We start from the raw sequence: 18,877 nt of genomic DNA on the forward strand, positions 1-18,877 counted from the left end.
GGTTTCATTTAGCACACAACTCCCTTTTCCACCTGAGCACATTTTATTTCAGGAAGTCTTCCCTAAGATTTTTCTTTTGCTCTTGGGGAAATATCTTTTAAGTTTGCTGAGGTCTATCATTGTGAATCCATCCAAATTGCCTACCTTTGAAGACAGGATAATTACTAGCAATTGTTCTCTGATCTGTATTTTCGAGGCTTAATACAACTGACGTGTTTTTCTGTGAGAGCAGAACGTATGTTCACGTTGGAGGCGTTCTCAGACTGCCTGCCTTGTGGGAAGCCCACCGGTACTTTTTAACACCAGCTCTCTACCCGTTTCAAAGAGAGAGCCTGCTTTCTGTGCGGGTAGATTCTGCAAGGGCATAACGCACAAAGGCTTGCAAATATAATCTAGACGTGTTGCTTTATTATCCTACCTAAAACAAATCCTAGGAATGTCTCCCCTAATTGCGGCTGAAAGTAACATCTCACGGAGCAATGCTTATACTTTTATCCATTTTAAGGGAAGGAGGGAAGTTTCTCAGGCAGCCAGTTTACGTGGCTGAATTGCTGTTTACCCGCCTACATGGCTGTGAAAAATGTCCTCTCTAGGTCTGACGTTTCCTTGGTTAAAAAGGAACTAAAGGCTGGAGCTAACAGTAGGCAGTTGGTCTAAAATTGGCGCTCTTCAGTTTGAACTCTAAGCTTGGCAATCTACTCGGGATGGAATACACCAGGTGAATTCCCAGAAATGCTGCAGTCAGAGACCAGCATTGGAGGTAAGTAATTGAAAGTGAGGTCATCGCAAGGGAAATTATAAATGGAAATGATCTTAAATAAATGTTTATGAAAGAGACTAAGCATTCAATTTGTTATAACTTATGAAAACGTAAACTTGCTGAGAGGTAGTTTGACTTACTGCAATTTAGCATTCTTAGAATTTCCAGGTGTTGCAGGGTAATTAACAGGTTTTAAGTTTCAGACTTCCAAAATGATCCAGACAATCAGAATCTCCTTTTTCTTCTGCGTCTGCCTTCTTCCTATTCACCCTTTTTTCCCCTCCACTTTCTTCTTTCCCATCTTCCTTTCCTTCCATCACTCTTGAGCTGATGGTTTTTTGATTCTTCCTTGAGGGGGGGGTCCTTTTGTCTGTCTTGCATTGCTTCCCCTTCTCTCGCTTCCTTCTTCTCATTCTCCATCTCTTCTCTTCTTCCTGTCTACCAACATGCCCCCTCCCCCCTTTTTTTTAAAATACAGATCAAATGACCCGACAGCTGCGGATGTGGGGTGTGTCGACGCCGCCCTGGATGTGAGCCCCGTTGATGGCCTTTCTCCCCAAGACTTGGACCAGGTGAAAAACATCAGCCCGTCGAAGCAGGACTGCATCAGCCTAAACAGCAGTGAGCAAGCCCTGATGAGCAGGTTGCAGACAGAGACGGGGAACGGGAACCCAGTCAGGAGGAGCGAACCTGACCTTTCCTCTAGCACAGCAAACACAGAGCAGGCCACGGAGAGCACCAGCATCATTATAGACCTCCCAGGCATGGGGATGCCACCTGAATCCACCGTGGTACAGAGTGAGGATTTGACTCGGTCTCTTTGTCTCTCCTTGTGTCTGAGAACCTTCCTAGCCTCTCTTCTCTTTTTGCTCTTTCTTTCCAATTTCCCTCTCCCCTCTTTAATTTTCTGTAAGCCTCAGAGGGACCGCCAAAGCTGTGCAAACTCTGCTGAGGGCTGCCTGACCATTTAATTAATGTAAAGGGGCAATGGGATTTCATCCAAGAGAACATATTTCTGCTGGCGTTTCATTTCACCATTCGCAGTGGGTCCCCCTGTATTGTACCATACGTCATGCACTGCAGTGTGTACCATGAACCTGCCATTTGTCTCCCTGAATCTGTCTTGCATGTCTTTCTCTATATATTCTCTAACTAATAAGAAAAAAGGAGCAAGGCACCTGTGATACTCAAATGCAAAAGGTGTCACATATTTATATTTGATTCTATGAAAATATTGTAGGACTTGGTATCAGCTCAGCAGTGCTCAAGACTTAATCCACAGTCTCTTGCCCTCAGTGGGCTGCAAACTGTATCGTGTGGAAGCACTAGAAATCACATCATCTGCCAAATCCAGCCTACCTTCCTATTTTATTGTATTTTATTACTAATAAATGATTTTAAGTTTGAACTGTTTTATTTTATTTTGTACAAAAAAAAGTCCAGTTCCAAAAAGTGCATCAATAAATAATTTCACAAATATATATTTGGATAATAAAATTCAAATTCTGAGACAGGCATTGCATTCATTTGATGGGACCCTCATAACACCGAGCGGTTACTTTGTCAGTAAGAGGTTTCTACCACGTCACTGGTCATAAATAATCATTGGCCCCAACAATCAATCCTTTTCTCTCTTTTTTTTTTTTATATGTATTTTGTGTTCATAAAATGTAAATACTACCCAGATACTTGGAGTTCATGCAGTGCTTAATCTTGATTTTATATATTAGCCCACCATGACACCATGTTTCGATGTCACTGCTTCAGGGGCTGAGTCTCAGTTTGAAATGCCAACTTGTGCTCTTGTCAGCTTGGCAAAGGTCCCATGTTAAGAAGTAACAACCAAACACTGACACAACTGACTTCATCGAACAGCCAACGGCCATGTTTGACTGACTTTTCCTTATGGAAAGAAACCAGCAATGCATCCGCTTCAAGAAATACCCAATGTTTACAATGTTTTGGTGCTAAAATGTCTTCATCAGGGATCCAGCGTACATGCTTGCCCCCCCCCCCCCCCCCACCTCCCCAAACTGCTTAGCTATTTTACAAAATGGCGGCTTCCGCAGGATACAGTTTGCAGCCCATTGGGAGAAGAAGCTGAAGATTAAGTCTGGAGCACTGTTTAGCTGATACCTACATTAAATATATTGTAAATATGTGACACTTTTTCCATTTGGTGCTATTTTTTTTTTTGTGTGTTTCTCTATATAGTTAACATTCAGATTTGCTTTTTTTCCCTTTTCACGTTTTGGGTGCCTTTCACGTTCTTTCTCCCGTCCCATTTCCCCCCTTAAACATTGTTCTTTGACGGCTTCCTCTCACCATATCCCTATTGTATCCCGCTTTCCCTATTCTCTCTCTATTTCTCCATTTCCTTCTGTGAAGTTCAGTTTGCTTAAATAGCTTGATTATAATGTAAATGTTGCTAAAGGTGTTACAGAATTGTACAGAACATGCATACATTATGGGCCAGGGTTAATGCGCTTCATGCATTTTCTTTCTTTCATGTTCTTTGTATTTTTCTCTGCTTCCCCATCAGGGTTTGTACCTTGCTTTGATCCGTTTGCTATAAGCAAGTGAGAAATGTTTTAAAATAAGTATCCCCAGCCATCTTTAGACTGTTGCCTAGTGCAATAATGAAATGCAGGGCTGGGAAGAAAGGATGAGAGGGAGGCAGTGGAAGAGAGGGGAGAGAGAAGGACAGCTGGAGGAAAAGGGAGATGTGGCGAGATGGAAGGGAGGAGGGGGAAGATCTCCCCTTTCCCATCCCTTTCACCGTCCATCTGTCTCTCTCTGTCCTCCCTCCTGTCTCCATCCCTCACTACCCCGTGGTCTGTATCTTGTCACGGGACTCCTGTAAGGGTTGCTGACTGTGATTATTTCCACAAAAAAATGGACAACTCTTCCCCCTCCCTCTTTTACCCCTCAACTGACATCCGCTTCATCCTCCCTCTCGCCCTCACTGCATGGACCTGTTCTCTCCTCCTCCTATCCACTCCCCTCTAAAAAAAACAAAACAAAAAAAACCCCACATATTAGCCTGAACTCTTTCCTCCTCCCTCTCTCATTCCTCCCTCCATGTGGTTCTTTGTTCCTTTTCCCATATTTCAGTCACCTCACCTTATATGCAGGGATACTGCTGGGAGAAGAGGGTGACAATGAAAGCAGCAAGTGAACGTGTGGGGCCTGTGAGCTAGCATGCATTCACAGTCCCTGCAGCAGTACCGCCTCGCTCGCTGGTTTCCTTTCTGAACAGGGAGTCTGTGCATGAAATGGAGGCAAGGCCATTGGAGGCTCTGTTAGTGCTCCCTAGCTCACAGGCCCCCCCATGCTTACTGCTCTCCTACTAGTGGGACCCAGGTCCAGCCCCAGCTGCTTCTCTGCTGATGAAGGGAGGAGGTGGTGCTCTCGAACCTGGCCCGTCTTCCTCCTCATGCCACTGATCCGTGCTGTAAGGCCATCTTTAGGCTTGTGAAGAGTGGTCACTGATCCTTGTGAGGTCTCTCAAGCCATGGAGTCTGGTGCCGCTGCACTGTTCACACCTGCCCAAAGATGGCTCTGTCTCTATACTCTTATTGAAATAGTAGAGTGCACATAACAGACTTGTTAGTTTTGCACTGTGACATTTTCTGAAATTGGCGCTATTTTTGTTGCAGCAATTTTTTAATTTGACATAGTGGGGGACTATGCACTAAAGATTAGCGTGCACACCAAGGCGCATGGAAAAGCATACCATGTACTAAGAGGTACATATAGTAAGGGGTTTGAAAATTTCCACTAGTTTCATCATCCCTAAGTTATCTGGCTAAGAAGTTAGCCAGCAGTATCCAGCTCACTTAGCCAAATAACTTTACTCCAGTTAAGTCTGAGGCATTGTAGGGTAGCGTAAAGTTAGCTGGCTATGTTAGCCAGATAAGTTTATGCGGCTAACTTTCCAGTAGCTGAGTACATTCATCAGTGCAACCACACCACTGAACATCTGGTATAAGATAGCCTGACCCCCAGCAGCTCATTATCTACCACTAAGGTCATAGTGTACGTACAAGCACATCCATGAAGGAATGACAGATGCAAATTAGGATTTAATAAGCTCATGGAAATAGCATGATAGCTTTTCTCAATGTGCTATTCAGCATATGCTTATTAAGGCCTAAAATGTAACACCTGCTTCAGACCAACTGTTAATGTTTGAGCATGCATGCTATTTAAAGAGTTAAGCTATTAGCAAGTATTGTGGTTGAAAGCTGAACGTGTCATGAAAGAGATGACACTGTAAACATTTACCCAGAGGCCCTTGTGCTGTTTATTATACATCTTCCTGCATTTCTTTCTGCAAAAGAAAGAACCAACCCACACTTTTATTGACACAATAAAAATGTCTATTTGTACAAAAGGTTACGACATGACACGTGGTTTGCAAACATTGCTGTACAGTTCCCAGGCATAGGATGCATTAGCATGATGACCTGTAATGAAGGGCCATAGCACAAGATCCTATAGACTGGCATGATTTTGATGTTAAATGTTGTCTTTGCTCTGGTTGTTTTGTCCAAAGATCTTTGCAGGCACTCTCAGTTTTCAGTCAGAAGAGGCTTTCTTTGACGTCAACAGTTCTTTTTGTTTGACTGCAGAGCTCTTTTCTTAGAGCTTTGTTCCCCACTTGGACTGTGTCCCTCCTGCTATTGCAGCCTTAGCCAGGACTGCATCTACAACTCTCCTCCCCCTCCCCTTTTACCCTCCTACCCAGTATCTTAAGACTTCCTACCCAAGGTAGCACTAAGGCAAAGGCTAGTTCTCTCCACACTACAGGTCGCTCATACACAGGCCCATACAGTAAAATCCGCGGGAGAGCCGGCGCTCTGAGGAGAGCGTCCACTCTCCCAACGCGCGCCCAGTCACCTCTCCTGGGCGTGCGATTCAGTATTTAAATTAGGGCCCACGCTAATGAGGTGCTAGGGACACTAGCACGTCCCTAGCGCTTCCTTATTGGCGGAAGCGGTGGCTGTCAGCGGGTCTGACAGCCGACACTTAATTTTACCGGCGTCGGTTGTTGAACCCCTGACAGCCACGGGTTCGGAAAGTGGATGCCGACAAAATTGAGCGTCTGTTTTCCAACCCGCGGGCAGATTTTTTTTTTTTAAGATTTTTTTTTTTTTTTTTTTAATTGTTGGGGTATCCGACTTAATATCGCTATGATATTAAGTCAGTGGGTGTACAGAAAAACACTTTTTATCTGCTTTTCTGTACACTTGCCCAGTGCCGTCTGAAATTAACTCCTGCCAATTTCTGAAAGTAAAATGTGCGGCTCGGCCGTACATTTTGCTTTCTGTATTGCGGGTGACTACCTAATAGGCTCATCAACATAGAAACATAGAAGTGACGGCAGAAGAAGACCAAACGGCCCATCCAGTCTGCCCAGCAAGCTTTCACAGTTATTTTTCTCAAACTTATCTGACCGCTGAGGTCAGGGCCCTTATTGGTAACTTTTTGGTTCAAATTTTCCTTCCACCCCTGCCATTGATGTAGAGAGCAGTGCTGGACCTGCATAGAAGTGACGTATCAAGCCTAATTGGTTAGGGGTAATAACTGCCGTAATAAGCAAGCTACTCCCATGCTTATTTGTTTACCCAGCCTGTGCAATTTAGTCCTTGTTGGTTGTCTTAATATAAATCCTCTTTTCTTCATTCCCCCTGCCATTGAAGGAGTGAGCTGCGCTGTATATGTATTCAAAGTGAAGTATCAGGCTTAATTGGTTTGGGGTAGTAACCACCGCAACAAGCAAGCTTCTCCCATGCTTATTTGTGATTGCAGATCCTTTGTCCCACGTTTCCTCTTGCCGTTGAAGCAAAGAGCAATGTTGGAGTCGCATTAACCGTGTGTATGTTTATTGAATAAGGGTATTAATCACCAGGTAGTAGCCGTCATTCCCGAAAGCCACCCCCATGCCTCTTCTCTTCATTCACATCCTCAAGACTTTATGGATCCACAGTGTTTACCCCATGCCCCTTTGAAATCCTTCACAGTTTTAGTCTTCACCACTTCCTCCAGAAGGGCATTCCAGGCATCCACCATCCTCTCTGTGAAGAAATACTTCCTGACATTGATTCTGAGTCTTCCTCCCTGGAGTTTTAAATTGTGACCTCTGGTTCTGCTGATTTGTTTGTAATGGAAAAGATTTGTCATTGACTTTCGATCATTAAAACCTTTCAAGTATCTGAAGGTCTGTATTATGTCATCCCTGCTCCTCCTTTCCTCCAGGGTATACATATTTAGATTCTTCAATCTCTCCTCATAAGGCATTCGATGAAGACCATCCACCTTTTTGGTCACCCTTCTCTGGACTGCCTCCATCCTGTCTCTGTCCCTTCGGAGATATGGTCTCCAGAACTGAGCACAGTACTCCAGGTGAGGCCTCACCAAGGACCTGTACAAGGGGATAATCACTTCCATTTTCTTACTCAATATTCCTCTCTCTATGTAGCCCAGCATTCTTCTTCAAACAGATCTCTGTCTAGTACTTCCATTTGATTTGGAGGCCTGTAAACCACGCCAATAAAAACGGATGTTCCATTATCTTTTTTTTAGGACGGCCCATAAAGTTTCTTCTTTGCTCCATCTTCCCTGCAGCTTGGATGCTTGGATTTTGTTTTTGACATAAAGAGCCACTCCTTCCCCTTTTCTATCCTCTCTGTCCTTTCTTAATAAGTTATATCCCGGTATGGTAGTATCCCAATCATGTGAATCTGTGAACCACGTCTCCGTGACAGCAACAATGTCCAAGTCCGCCTCCACCATTAGGGCTTGCAGGTCTGGGATTTTATTGCCCAAACTACAAGCATTTGTGCACATAGCTTTCCAGCTGTTCTGGTACAGGTTAATGTTTTTCTTGGACTCTCTGTGGGATTTATTTTGCTGACTTTTGTTATCCACTTTGCCTTATTTTATTGTATTTGTATTTGGGGTGACATTCTAATGTCCTACTGTCATTGACTGTTTGAATAGCATTTCTGCTGGCCGATGATCCTGGGAGGCTTTTAACTGTAGTGTTTCCCTCGCTGAGAGTTCCCAGATTAGTGCCTCTGATGACAGAGTTACCCAGCATAGTGAGATTTTTCTTTTGGTTACTGATTGTATTATGGAATTTCTGTATACATTGGATTTCTTCTTTCTTTTCAGATAACACTTGAATCTCTTTCTCAAGAACTTCTTCAGTATTTAATACAAAGAAGGCATTTTGTACTTGTCATTTGATACAGCATGTGTCCTCCGCATCACAGGTCTAATTCTACCAGAGCCCACTGTAAATCCCTTTTTCCTTGACTTTTGGTTTTAATGTGGTAATGTGATGAGTGCTATTAGTTTCGGGGGGGTTGGCCGCGCGTTTTCCACGCGCTATTACCCCTTATTGTATAAGGGGTAAAAATAGCGCGTCAAAAACATGTGGCCAAACGGGGGCTAACAGTGCATTCGGCCGAGCGCATTGTTCTGTATTGGCCTGACAGAGAGGTGGTCACATTCCAGTGCTCTCTGGAGTCAGGACAGACAGATATCCCTCCTTAGTATCAATGGGATGAATGTGGCAGAGCTGGCCAAATCACTGTCTGATGCCAGTCTTGCTCTGCTGTTGTGTGAGAATATGGGTCAGCCATCCTGGATGTGAGTGGCACAGCCTCAAGTATAATTTAATCACTTCCCTATTCTGATTCCTCTAAACATTTCACATCCTCTACCTCTCTGGCAGACCTCTGAGGTGCATGCTGTTGGTCTGTCTCCTTTCTCCTAGAAGTCTCTTCTTTTACCTGCTCTCTTGGGGTCCTCATTCTCTCCGACTTCTGCCCTCAACACTGACAGCCTACCCCATGTTCTAGGCTTACTTCTATACAGGTTTGCAGTAAGAGGACTGAGCCATGAGGAAAAGAGGGCTGTAACACACTGTTTAACATGTATGCATCACATTATTACCATCCAGACTCTAGAGATACGGTTAGTGTAAGTGTTGACTGCATACATTTGCTATTGAGAGTAATTTTTAGCATGTGCCCTAAAAATGTGGTGCATCACATGGTAAGTTTAAACTTGAGATTTAGTGCATAGGCCCCTATATGTGTATTTTCTTAATTATCCACAGATATAAAGATAGGAAATATTTTGGTTAAATTTTGCAGAAAAATAAATAACATATATTGGACACAATATATATACATACAATGATTGGATTGTCTCAGCTTTGAAAAGTAGTGTTTAAAATAATGTCCCTTTAATAAAAAAAAAATCTTAATTCCATTCCTGAACAGATGATGCTAAAAGCAGCAATTCTTCCTCTCCTACCAGAGACCAAGGAGGCTGAAAGGCAACCCTGTAACTTTAATTATTGATAAAGCTGAGGGGCTGCATTTCAAACTTCCTGACATTCGGTTGGCTAGACTGACACATTCTTTGAGCATTGCCTTGTCATGAGTGGGATTATATTGTTGTCATTAATCACAGCGTATTACTCTAACTAGGCTCCCTCTTTAAAGGAGCAGGCAAAGAGGGGCTTGTATGTCTCTGAGGGCATGTTTAGAAGCCATTTACTTGGACAAATCTGCAGCGGGCTGAAAATTAAAATGCTCTCCCTTACTGTGGCTTTACAAAACAATGCATTGAGAAGAGGCCTTCTCGGGGTATGTTTAGGAACCATGCACGTAGTAGGCCGCATTTAGAGATCTTCACGCTATACTTTCCATGAAAGAAATGCCTGTGCAAAAGGTGGGTGCTTTGTGCCCATGGCACCTTTCAAAGCAAAAGACCATGTGGGCCTTCCCTTTGAGATCTGCTGTAAAAGGTACTGGCAGACTCTCCTGGTGCAGGCAGTGTGAAAACCTCCCCTTCTGGGCATCCTTATTTTTCCCCCCATATCTTTGCATCCTGTTATTTTATCACATGACACAATTTCTCCCTTGTGCATCTTTCTCTCTCCTCAGTGTCTCGTCTCTTCATATATTTCTCTCTTTCCTTACATCTCTAACTCTTCAAATTTCCATTTTTCTCTCTGTCTCTGTTTCTTTTGCTCTCAATATATTTTAAAAGTTTCTATATTGCTAATTGTTGATACTTATAGATACTGTAATCCGAGCTTTTCTATTTTTTTTTTTCCTTGAGTTTACATTGTCTTCTTCAGAGTTGTCCCATTAATTAACCAAGCAAGTTCTTATATGCTACATCCGGCTCAATCTCAGTTGAAACAGAGCGTATGACAACAAATCCAAGGCAGTATAAAGATAGCAAAATGACATTCTTGCCCTTTCATTCAGTAAAGCCACAAGCAATGCCATGACACAGCTGTGGTTCATCTGCTATATGCTTTAATTCATTCTGTTATACGGTGTTGTGAAAACTGGTATTGTGGATTCTTGGTCAGATGTTTTCCATTTTTATAGTGGACGACAAAACAGATGGAGAAGCCAGCCCCTTGAAAGAAGAGCAGGTAAAGGAGGATGGAGATGATGAAGATGAGGAGGAAGAGAAAAAGATGACGAATGAAAAAGGAGCAGAGTCACCCAAAGCCATCGTGCCATACAGTTCCATGTTTATCTTCAGTTCGATGAACCCGTGAGATATCTCATTGTCTATTTTGACTGTGGTAGCTTTGAGTGAATCAAGGTGGAAGGAGGTAAATCAAGGAATTGTAAGAATATACTGAATCATCAGGAAAAGAGAGAGTAAACAGTGAGGTGGCTGGGACCATGTAATTTAGTACCACTGATACAGAGGCCTACCAAATGCAGGGGAGTCTCTATTACTGTAGGAACAGGAAGACCTTGTCCCTAGGATAATAGACACTTCTTACATCCAGCACCTCTATCAAATTTTAGCAACATGCTTGTGGTTTAGAAGCAGGCATTATTGGGGCTGCCTCAAAGTAGAGGTAAAGTAGATAAGGAGGTCCTCTACAGGAAGGACCCTGAAAGAGACTGCAATGGAACTCAGAGGAAGAAAAAAACCTAATAAAGAACTTTGTAGGGAAGGGTATAGAGTTTCAAAAGAACCATGGGGGGAGAGAAGTGTGGTGGGTGTCAAAGCTTGCAGTGATTGGCCAAAGACTGAGGTGCTAGTTAGCTGCAAAGGGCATGTGAATTGCATATCATTATGCCACTAGGTACAAATGACCTGGATAACTGAGAGACAGTAAATGTTTTAGAGCGTTTCATGGAATTAAGGCAGGGTCTTCAACAGAAAGCTAATTCCTCTGTTTTGTTGTACGCATAAGGGAATAGACAAATTCCTCTCAGAAAGAAATTCAATTACTGGTTGAAAGACTGATGCAGGGAAGGTAGTTTTGGCTTGCATCCATCTAAGAAAAGTACTGCAGAAGTCTATAGCTAAGATTCAAATGTTACTTTGACAGCATTTAAATTAAGGAGTGAATTTTAAAAGTATTGCTCACGCTAAAAGGTTCATATATATGAAAAAAAAAAGGCCCATATATCTAGGCTGCGCATGAACAACACATACTTTAAAAGCTGCAAATTATGCGCATATATGCGCCTGCTCAAGCAAAAAGAGGGAGCAGAGTTGGGGAGGGCACGGGTGTTTCGGGGCGAGGCCAACAGCTACGTGTGTAAATCCGCATTTTAAATCCGGCAGTCACAGCACTTGTTTACTTCTGCTCCTGATGAGGTGTCAGTCTGCCTAAATCTCTGTTTAGGCCTTAAACTACTGGGTGAGGGGTCTGGGTCAACTGGAGGGAGTGCAGGCTGAAGAACCAGAGGGGTATGGATGACCCCAAGATGGACTGGGCAAACTGGTGGACTAATTGGAAAAACTGGGAATGTCCTTCACATGAACATATTTTAAAATCTGTTTACCTGCGCATGTTAAAGCTGACAAAGTCCTAAGGAAGATATGTGAAATACGTTTGCTCGATTAACTGCTTACAATTAGAAGTTATACTCTAGGATGTAAGAGAGGTTCAGGGCCCCACAAGGGTTACTATGATTGATATCTGGAGGATGGTGTCCAAACTGGATAGAACCTTAACCGTTACTGTTCAGCAATTGAATATTATAACATTGGACACTAAAACAAAAATTCAGGAGCAAGATTCGAGAATTAATGCTATTGATAGTTCCATATCTAAATTGAACTCTCAGATGTCTGTGGTGCAAGCAGTTGGAATTGCACAAGTTAAAGATAGCTTGATGATGGATAATCAGATTGAGATGATAGAAAATTCTACCAGAAGGAAAAATTTCCGTTTCTTAAATTACCCAGTGACTAGATTATTATTGGCCTTGGAATTAATTAAAAAATATATTGTGGATATTTTGCTTATTCCTTCAGATAAATGCCCTGCTTTATCCAAGATTTATTACCTACCTAAAACTAGAAGGGATGAACTTTTGGGTGAGGGGAGTTAGATGTGCTCCTGGGGCAAAGTCCCTGCCTATCCACATTTCTTGAGTCTTCATTTGATGATATTTCCTCCAGAGCAATCCTTCTGGTCATTTGTGTGTCTGAGCAGGACAAAGATCCGATTTTCTGGAAATTTTGCCAATATAAAACCAGATTGTTCTGTGGACAACAGCTTTATGTTGTTCCATCTTGTGCTACGCAAGAACATAGAAAGCAATATTTACAGTTAAAACAGAGAGTTATAGAGATAAATGGCTCCTTCTTTCTTAAATACCCTTGTAAATGCCCGGTAATGTATAAAAAGAATAATTTTATTTTTTTGGTCCCACCACATCTCAGAACCTTTCTTAAAGATAAGGCTAAAGGCTAAGTGATACTAGTTAGACAATTTGTATTAGCTCTCTATCTTGTTCAGGTATCGATTGAATATGGTTGTTTTTTTTCTCCCCCAATGATGTGGGCTAGATTGATATTATTGAAGTGTATGATGCGTTTAATTCATTATTTTGTTTTGGTATCTTACCTTTCTGTATCAATATTCGTCTATTTTTGCTTATTGTTGAGTACAATTTAATAAAGAGAAAATAAAAAAAATTAGGAGCACACACATGCGCAGTAGCCATATTTTAAATCATACGTGCGTAATTGCACGCATGATTTAAAATTAAATTGTATGAGCGCCCCCGTGGTCATTTTAAAGTTTACCGTCTTTGTGATGAAGGCAGCAATGAATAGGAAAACCCTGAAAGGAGAAAGGCCCAAAATCAACTATGGAGTAATATCTGTAAGACAAAAATAAAAGGTAGAGGAGGGTTAGGTAATGAAATGATTAATAAAACAATTGGTAGGGAAGCAAAGAAAGTCTAGAGACCCAGCGGTAGAGCATCGTGTTGGAAAGTTGGATGCAAATGCTTGAAGTCTTGTTTGCAAATCATAGTCCTAGAGGAGACAACTTTCAAAGTGAGGAGGAGTAGCTTTTTACAATTAGGGACACAGTAATTGGCACTGAAATACAGAGAGATCAGAGAGAAACTGAATAACTGTGAGTTTTCCCTGAAAAAACATAGGAAGACCTCCATCTACATGGGAACAATAGAGGCATTCAGGAAAATTTATTTTTGTTGCACTTCATTTTTTGTTTGTTTCATGGTTGTTGTAAAATGTTGATTTTAATGTTTATTTCGGTTTGTTTTGTTTAATGAACCAAAATACTCATTAAATTTAAAAAAAACAACCCTAAAACAGAAAAATTGCTTCTCTGGCACCAAAAATTAAACTTAGCCCCCTGGCCTTGCCATAAGCCCCTCTTCACCCTTCCCAGAGACACTTTAACCCGTGTTGGGGTCTGCCAACTCACCTGTGGACCTGCAGCGATGACAGCAAGCTTTTGGAGAGGTCAAGAAGAAGTTGCAATGTTTGAATTATAAATATGCTATGCTGTATCCCGCTCACCTCCGGGTCATCAGGAATGGCCGTCTAGTCATCCTGGATTCGGTAGAAGTGGCAGAGAAGTGGATTTGAGATGCTGAGCACCCAGGCTCGACAGAGTGATAGAAGGGGACCGGTGAGTGCTCTGTCGCCTATGCAGTGCATTTCCTGACTTTTGGTAGGAGGCTTGTAGGGCATTCAGAGAAGTGTCTTCCCTTTCCCTGGACGCTGCATCTTCCCATTATGGAGATCATATTGATATCGGACACTTTCATCACAATATCTGGTTGCCGGGCCACCCCGGGGTTACAAGTTTCTGTGCTATATTCTGTACATCTTTTCCCTGATAGAATTTGTGCTGTGGATGAGACCTTAGCTTGGTTGGCAGGGGTATCCTTGGACTAATCACACTGAGGAGCCTGCTTGTGCCGCTAGCTTTGGCGGTTTGTTTTCTGCTCTAAATATTGATTGGGCTGGTTTTTTAAGTTCCTGCTCAGGCCTTTTTAAATTTTTTGCCTGTATTAGGGACGTTTTGCCATTGGCACTATTCCCGTGATTTGTGATGTCCCCTGAGCCTGCTTTAATCTGCACAGAGAAACTCTCTATGCATGATGGTGGTTTGCTTCTTTGCCTATGCTCCAATTCTTGCTAATGGGCTCCATGCTGGCTCCTTTTTTAATATATTGATTTTTATTTGTCGACTAAATTTGAGGTCTGTGCATGATATCGGGCCTTTGTTAGTGGAGTAGCCCTGTTTTGGTGGGGTGATCTGGCAACATTTGAAATGTTTATCTGTTTTCAAATTATTGCTTCTATGGGAATTTGCAGGTTGGGATTAAAGGGTGAGGTTGGTTTCTGGGAGGTGAGAGATGAAGAGGTGGTTGGACTGCCTTCTTTAGTCCCGATTTCCTTCCCACCGAGAGGCCATAGGATCTGTTTGGGGTTTGAGGGCTGCTCAGGAATGGTATGGGGTTTAATGAGAGTGAGTGGGCAGTATAGGTTGGTATGGGGTGGTTTTTGTGATGGTTTTGTGGGGGGGACAAGGGTAGGTTTGTTAGTTGTTATGATTGTATGTTGGGGTGGTGGATGCTAGCTTTTTTGACATCTGTACATTAGTGGGGAGGGGTTAAATGGCATACACTCTTTTTTTTTTTGTATGTATGATGCGTGAGGTGGTACTGTTAACAGCTGGAATGTCTAACTTACATCATTCTTTCTTATTGGCGGGCATGCTTTAAGTTGCCCTGCCAGGCTAGGATCTGTTGCCTTGGTCTTCCTGTGCTGCCCCTCCTCCAGATGCATGTTTACTGTTTGGAACTATGATGGTATGATGTCTCTCTCTGAATGTTAGGGGGAATGTCCTCTCCTATAAAGCGGAAGCGTATCCTCAACCTGGCTAACTGTTATAAAGCTCAAATTTTGATGTTACAGGAGACCCATCTTACTGACCAAGAGCATGAAAAATTTAGGGTTGGCTGGGTGGGCCAGCTCTTTTATTCCTCATATAATTCCAGGAGTAGAGGGGTCTGTATACTTCTTCATAAGAGCCTGCCCTTCATTGTCCGCCAGATGCTAGCAGATGAGGATGACAGGTTTATTATGGTTGAGGGTTTATTACATTCTATCCCTTTCATGTTGGTAAATGTATATGCACCTAACACTGATCAATCAGAATTTTTTCATGCTCTTACAGATAAGATAGCAACATTTGGGTTTGATCATTTATGTGTGGGTGGAGTTTGGAATCTTAGTCCATATCCCTTGGTTGATAGGACTTCTCAGTCCAGATCTCACACTCCTTCTAATTTGGGATTCTGGGACCTTATCACTACTTTTAACTTCACAGATGCCTGGCGACATTTTCATCCCAGAGACAAAGACTACACATTTTATTCTCCCAGGCGTGCCTCCTATAGTAGGGTAGATTTTTTCTTGTGTACTCCTAACACGGTATCTCATTTGAATAGCAGCCAAATACTGTCCTGTACTATCTACGATCACTACCCAGTGGAGCTTTGCTTCACTTTTGAGATTGCTCAATCTAAGCCTTTTACTTGGAGGCTTAATACTTCTCTGTTGGGAGACAAATGCTTCCCTGACTTAAAGAAGTGGTAGCAGAATTTGATCTCCACAATCCGGAGGGGGATTATACGTCAATATTACGCTGGGAAACTTTTACTGCCTTTTTCAGAGATAAACATATATTAGTTTTGCTAGTCATGTTAAGTGGAAGAGGATGCAAAAGGAATCTCTGTTGCTAGCTGAGATTTGGGATTTGGAGACTCAGCATAAACGTCCTGGATCTCACAGGACTCTTGCAGCCCAGGACAAATGTAGATGAGAATCACAGTCTCTGGAACTCTATAAGATCGGGAAGACCCTGAAGTACATTAAGCTCCGATACTATGAGCATAGGGATAAATCAAGGGACTTCCTGGCTAGGATTGCTAAGAAAAGAGCATGTAAATCACATATTGCTCAAATGCAACGGCCTTTGGGAGGGCTCACTTCTAATACCCGTGAGATAGAGATGGTGTTTGTACACTATTTTTCCAAACTCTACAAGGCACCCAATGAATGTGACAGGTCTAAGATTAATAGGTTCTTGGATGATTTGGGTTTACCATCTCTACCTGACACCCAGAGGGAAATGCTGGCTGAGCTCATTTCATTACTTGAAATACAAGCTGCGGTTAAGGCTTTACCGGGAGGTAAATGTCCAGGGCCAAATGGGTTCTCCATCAATTTTTTTCAAAAAATTTCTGTCCCTAGTCTTTTTTTTTTTGCAGGTTTATGATGAAGCTGGTATTGGGGGGGGGGGGGGTGTTAATCACTGGGCACCATGGCCGATGCTACTCTATCACTTATCTACAAAAAGGGGAAAGATGCTCTAGGGTGTGGGTCTTATAGGCCATTAACTCTGATATAAAAATACTTGTTAAGATACTATAACTCTGTCCCCAGACTTTACTCCCACACCTAGTGCACCCTGATTAGGCTGGAATTTGTTAAGGGGTGGAACTCAATGTCTAACACCAGGAGGCTGTTCAATCTTTTACACCTGGCTAGATCGAAGGGGTTGATGGGAGTTATCTCGCTAAATGCCGAGAAGACATTTGACAGTTTAACTTGGCCTTTTTATTTGCGGTCATGGAGAGGACTGGTATACCTGCCCATTTTCTCGCCTGGGTTCAGGCTATGTACGACAAACCAAGGGCACATTTAAGTATTAATGGGTCCCTCTCCTCCTTTTTTGATACTGTTAGAGGAATGTGGCAGGGTTGCCCTCTTTCTCCCATACTTTTTGATGTAGCTATAGAGCCTCTTGCAGTTGCTAATAGACAATGCCCTGCCATTTCTGGGTTTCAACTGGGGGCCAGGACTCACAAAATTTCCCTTTATGCAGCCGATGTGTTGATCTACCTGACATTGCCTAAAACATCAGACCCAGTGTTGTTGGATCTATTACTGATGTACGGTGTTATCGACCAGCTCCCCCGAGGGGAGAAGTTAGCAATCTGTCATCGACCAGCTCCCGCGAGAGGAGGAGATAGCAATCTGTTGGAGATCAGCTTCCCCAAGGGGAGGAGTTAGCAATCTGATGTCGATCAACTCCCCCGAGGGGCGGAGTTAGCAATCTGTTACTTCTCCGGATAAGGAGTTAGCAATCTGTTAATGATCAGCTCCTCCAGAAGGGAGGAGTTAGCAATCTGATCAATGCTGTACCCCGAAGGGGAGGAGCTGGCAATTTATATAACTCCGTAGGCGGAGTTATCAATCTGTAGTGGGTTGGCTCCCCACAGAGTGACAGTCTGTACAATACAACTCTTGTAGTGTGGGGAAGCGCACCCAATGTAAGTTGGTGAATCCCTGGGCCGATGGCAGATGACAATGCCCCCAGGAGGATATCTTGAGAGAAACCACTGGCTAGGCTGGAGTATGGAGACAGACACAGATAGTTCTTTATTTAGACAGGTAGTAGAACCACCAGAGGTGGCAGTAGTGAGCTGATGTACCCGGCAGGGCTGAAGTCCCTCAGATACTGGAACTGCGATCTCTGGGTTTGCTGAGTTGTAGAGAAAGACTATAGGTAGTGAGTAGACAGGGTATGCTGGATACATAACCAGTAGATGATACACTCACAATTGTAGATATATCTGTAATGGCTCTTATGCAACAGAGAGTCTTCAGTATATTCAGGATCAGGAGCCTTTAGGCGAGTGCTGGTTCCTAAATGCAATCTGGAATAAGAACTCACAATATCTGTGTTTGCGATGGCTTCCTAAATAGAAGAGAGTCTTTGGAGGGTTATAGAAGAGTCTTTGAAGGGTTTTAGGAACATGGGCCCTCGTGGGGCAAGTACCGGTTCCTATCTGCAATAATCACTCACGATCTCCGTACCTGCGAGAACGTCTTAGACAGAAGGGGAGTCTTCAGTACTAGGAACATGGGCCCTTGTGGAGTGAGTACCGGTTCCTATCTGCAATAGAACTCACGGTGTTCACGTTTGCAATCGCTTCCAGGCAATAGGGTGTCTTCTGAGCATTCAGGGACGAAGGCCCTCGAGGAGCGAATACCGGATCCCGTCTTAGAATCTGAAATCAAGAAGAGAGAGTGGGGCCCCTGAGGAGCGGGTACCCCTTGGTAAGTTTGTGGAGGCAGAGCAGCGGAGAAAGAATTCCCCTTGCTAACTCGATTCATAGTTGCAAACAAAGACCTTTTAAGGTGGAAGCGGATGATGTCACTACGGGGGGGGGGGGACGCCTTCGAGGTTCGCACCCTTGCTGGTACAAACTCTGGAGCATGTGCGTGCACCCTTACGTCATCAGGAACATGGCAGATCCGCAGCATCAGGCCAGTCCGGGTAGAAGCGGAGAGGAGAAGCCGCAGCAGCATCTGTCCATCAGACATGAAGGGAGTCGCCACAGAGGTAGAGAGGGTGGAGCGAGGGCGAAAACAGACACGAACACAAATTATGGCTCCCTGGCAGGCTACAAAATTCATTTTGATAAGTCCAAAATGTTTCTGTTAGGTCCAAAAGTGGTAATCCCGGAATCCCTTCGGGCTTTAGAGTGGCTGAACATGGGTTTTATTACCTTGGGATTTTTGTTCCCAGAGCCTTTAAAGACCTTTCTGCAAAGAACAATACCTCTTTAATAACCCAAATTAAGCAAACATTGCAGAGTTGGAAGCACTTGCCCATTTCTTGAATGGGTAGAATTAATCTTTTAAAAATGTCCTTACTTTCTAAACTATTGTATCTGTTTCAGCATTTCCTCTGCTCGATTCCAG

The 18,877-nt window shown here is 43.1% G+C and overlaps 1 protein-coding gene across 10 annotated transcripts in view; it reads left to right on the forward strand.

Moving 5' to 3' along the window:
- Positions 1–18,877, forward strand: part of CACNA1E (calcium voltage-gated channel subunit alpha1 E) — a 735,423-nt gene that overhangs the window by 573,663 nt on the left and 142,883 nt on the right. For all 10 annotated transcript variants that reach the window (XR_003858904.1, XR_003858905.1, XM_029617785.1 and 7 more), the window contains exons 22-23: positions 1,239–1,558; positions 10,183–10,354. Coding sequence is in view for 8 of the 10 variants with exons in the window: in XM_029617785.1 (XP_029473645.1) it covers positions 1,239–1,558; positions 10,183–10,354 (492 nt within the window). In the remaining 2 variants the exon portion in view is untranslated. The remainder of the gene's footprint in view (positions 1–1,238; positions 1,559–10,182; positions 10,355–18,877) is intronic.

Source organism: Rhinatrema bivittatum, chromosome 10 (genome assembly GCF_901001135.1).
Source record: "Rhinatrema bivittatum chromosome 10, aRhiBiv1.1, whole genome shotgun sequence".
Lineage (NCBI taxonomy): Eukaryota > Metazoa > Chordata > Amphibia > Gymnophiona > Rhinatrematidae > Rhinatrema > Rhinatrema bivittatum.